The sequence below is a fragment of the Loa loa genome, assembly GCF_000183805.2.
Source record: "Loa loa unplaced genomic scaffold supercont3.137, whole genome shotgun sequence".
NCBI lineage: Eukaryota > Metazoa > Nematoda > Chromadorea > Rhabditida > Onchocercidae > Loa > Loa loa.
The window spans coordinates 92,882-96,444 of record NW_018108317.1 but is presented as its reverse complement, the minus strand read 5'-3'; the positions used below and the strand labels follow the sequence as shown (position 1 = coordinate 96,444).

Below are 3,563 nucleotides of genomic sequence, written 5' to 3'. Positions count from 1 at the left end.
GAAAAAGTAGTTGTGATAAAAATGGAAAATGAATGGAAACAAAAGAGCCTAGGAATGAGATAAAGTAGTTGTGATAAAAATGGAAACAAAAGAGCCTAGGAATAAATTATGTGGCATAAACGTATTCGTATTAAAAAAAAAATCTATTATTAGATATGAAATAATTTTTAAATAATATGAATGTTTAATTGAAGAATTAATGAATTAAAAAATTAAAAAATTGATCGAATTAATGCTAAATAGAATATCAATCAATAATTAGTATTAAAAATAATAATCAAAATTATCACTATTATTTAACATTTATCTAAAATAGGGGAATGAAATTTAATGTATGTAAGGAAAAACTGTGATTTCATGATTGAATTTTTGAAATGAAAAGATTGAATTCGCCATATGGGCGTACTATTGAAAATCTTCGAATGTTGTACTTTTTCTAAAACCCTTGAAATGAATGATTTATTAATTCGGTTATCTTTCAGAATACCAAAAATTCAAATGAAATTTGAAAGTTTGAAAAATTTTAATGATATCAATAACTCAAAAGGAATTAAATCCAAAAATTAAAAGGAAATAAATTCAAATTAAAAGGAATTAAATTCAAGTTCTTCGTCTTCTATTTTATACATTTAGTGCAAAAAAAGGTTGGTTATTAGAAATAGTTCATCCTTTTCATTTTTTTTAATTTTTAAAATAACAATGCAAAAATTTTTTCAATAATAGAATGGAATATAATAATGAGATATATATTCAAAAAAAAAACTGTAAAAAAATAGAAATTTAATTATTTATTTTTCTCATTTAATATAATTATTTCTTCTTTTTATGCTTGACATATTTTGACACTTAAATATCATTCTTTTTTCCCATAAATGTTATAATATTTTTGAAATTTTTGAAATTCATTTTTTAATTTTTATCGAAATAACTTTGTACTATAAATTGAAATTGTTGGAAAAGGAAAAAAAATGCACGAATTGATAGTAATTTTACAAATTTAGTAATGTGAGAACTAAATAATTCAACCAAATTATTTCTCTATTAATTAAAAAATTACACCCAAAAATATTTTATAAAAAATTTTTACTTTTATTCATGATATTTGCACGATTGTTTATATTTATAGATAAATAATCCATCTAATGTACAAATTCTTTCAATTACTGATAAATAAACAAGAATTCAGTAATTTTAATTGTAATCAAATTAACAAATATCTGTTTAACCAATTATTCCAAATATTTCAATTATTTAAATTTATATTCCATTCCATTAATTTTTACTGAAACTTCCTTTACTGATTTATTTATTAAAATAGTAAAATTTGGAATTTGTTCCTTTACTGATTTATTTATTAAAATACTAAAATTTAGAATTCGTTTTTCTTTTTTTTTTTTTTTTTTTTTGCAGGTAAAATTAAGTGCCATTGTTGGTAAAGTAAAAAAAAAAAATATTTGAATCGATAAAATGTAAGCCTATCATAACGCTTAGTCTTTTCTTTTTCTTTTTTTATATAATTGCAATTGTTAAATTATATTACAAACATATTTATGGCATCCAATTAACTGGACATTTAATGAACTTTTAAATTTACAAAACGACAAGTCAATTTTTAAATTTAGAAGAAAAATTAATAATATTTATAAATTTATTTTGCATAAATATATGCATTACATATTTATACAATTTATGGAAAATTTGTTATGTCCTAAGGCCCATTTTAACATTATTACTGAATTCATTGTTGTTTCACAGCTAATTTGCATAATTCCCATCCTTTCATATCCATTTGGCCTTCCACAGCGCACTTCTTGGCCAACGAACCAAAATCCATCGCATCTACTAAATCATTCTTATGGCTGCTTTTAATGATGCTGTCGTGCGAATTCCCCATTATGATACTAAATCCCTGATCTGTTCCCCCCTCGTTTTCCGGTGAATCAGCTTAACTTAAGTATTCTTCATTTTTCATTCTTATCTTATTACTAATTACAATTATTCTTATAGATTAAAAGCATTCATTGTATTTTGATATTTTACTTTCAAAATATTGCAAATCTTATTCTTAACATTTTTTTTGTTTTTTTTTTTTGAAAGTTAATGTTTCATAGAATTTTTTTTATTTTTGTTAAAATATACAAATTTAATTTTTATTTATATTTAGTTATAAAACTTATTGGGGAAATATTTCTCATATTATCTCCTCATTCTTGCATTTTTTTTTTCAAAAGTATTATTACACACGTATAATTATACGTCAGACATAAACGTGTGCAACGTACGTTGCATGATTCACGTATTACTTAATTTTATCAGCTAGCCATAGCATAATTAATTTATTAATTATAGCTGAAAATTTTTTATGCATTGAAGGAAAAAAAATTCCAAAATTAGATGAGGAAAGACGTTGAAATGGAAGAAATTTTTATTTTGGATGAGAATCACAAAATTTAACAAATTTTTGGCCTGAAATTATAGTCAACTTATTCCATTTAATTTATTTATGATTAATTAAATTTTCTCTTTGGAATAATTACTATTCGTATGCAATTTTTGTAATGCCATTTTCCATATATCATCGCTTCTTTCATCATTACTACAAATTTCTCTCCTCGATCTTTTCTGAGAATCTTTAGCCAAACTAAGAGTAACCTTTGAACTTTGAATATTGAACTAGTTTAGTATATATATGCTTCATTTAGAAAGATTGATTCTTCAAAAATTTGATATATTTATTCATCCGATAGATTAATCCATAATTCAATAGAAAATGAAATATTCAATCATTCAATACATACCGTATGAAAGAAGGATGAATCAATATTTCAACTAATTGTACCAAAGAATTTTCACGAGAATAAACTTTGAAAGGCTTAATTAATTACTTCATGCTTTACATAACACGAAGCACTTTCCTTTTGAATTTATTCATCCATCCGAGAAAATGAATTCATTGCATTCTCAACTGTGATTATACTAGAAAGATAGTCGTAGAGTGAAAGCAATGAAATAAACATTTTGCTTTAAGCCAAATAATAATATCGGCCAAAGAATAATTCCTCTCCGTAAGTCTATTTGATCACTTTTTTATTTTTTTTTTAACGCTTTATTATATTTTAACCAAATTATATCAAATTAACTTTTATCATTAAGTACTATTACTTTTATTGGAAATAAAAAATTATGAAACAATAATGGCATTGATTAAAAGTAATTGAATTTTTAATTCCATTTTTTTTCGTTTTCGTTACTTATTTACATTGATTGCTTTGAAAATTTCAGATATAAGCTATTATTTGTAGAATAAAAATTAAAATTTTATTATTATTATTACCATTATTATTGCTGTTATCATTATCATTGTTATTATTATTATCATTATCATTAGTATTATTCCTATTATTATTATTATTATTATTATTATTATTATTATTATTATTATTATTATTATTATTATTATTATTATTATTATTATTATTATTATTACTATTATTATTATTATTATTATTATTATTATTATTATTATTATTATTATTATTATTATTATTATTATTATTATTATT

The 3,563-nt window shown here is 21.6% G+C and overlaps 1 protein-coding gene across 1 annotated transcript; it reads right to left on the bottom strand.

Annotated features, from left to right (window-relative positions):
- Nucleotides 1-1,738: 1,738 nt before the first annotated feature.
- On the bottom strand, nt 1,739-1,894 carry LOAG_13652 (hypothetical protein; the record flags this gene model as incomplete). The annotated part of the gene is made up of 1 exon (XM_003149158.1): nt 1,739-1,894. The coding sequence occupies one exon, from the start codon at nt 1,892-1,894 to the stop codon at nt 1,739-1,741; it is 156 nt and encodes a 51-aa protein (XP_003149206.1).
- Between the last annotated feature and the right edge of the window lie 1,669 nt (nt 1,895-3,563).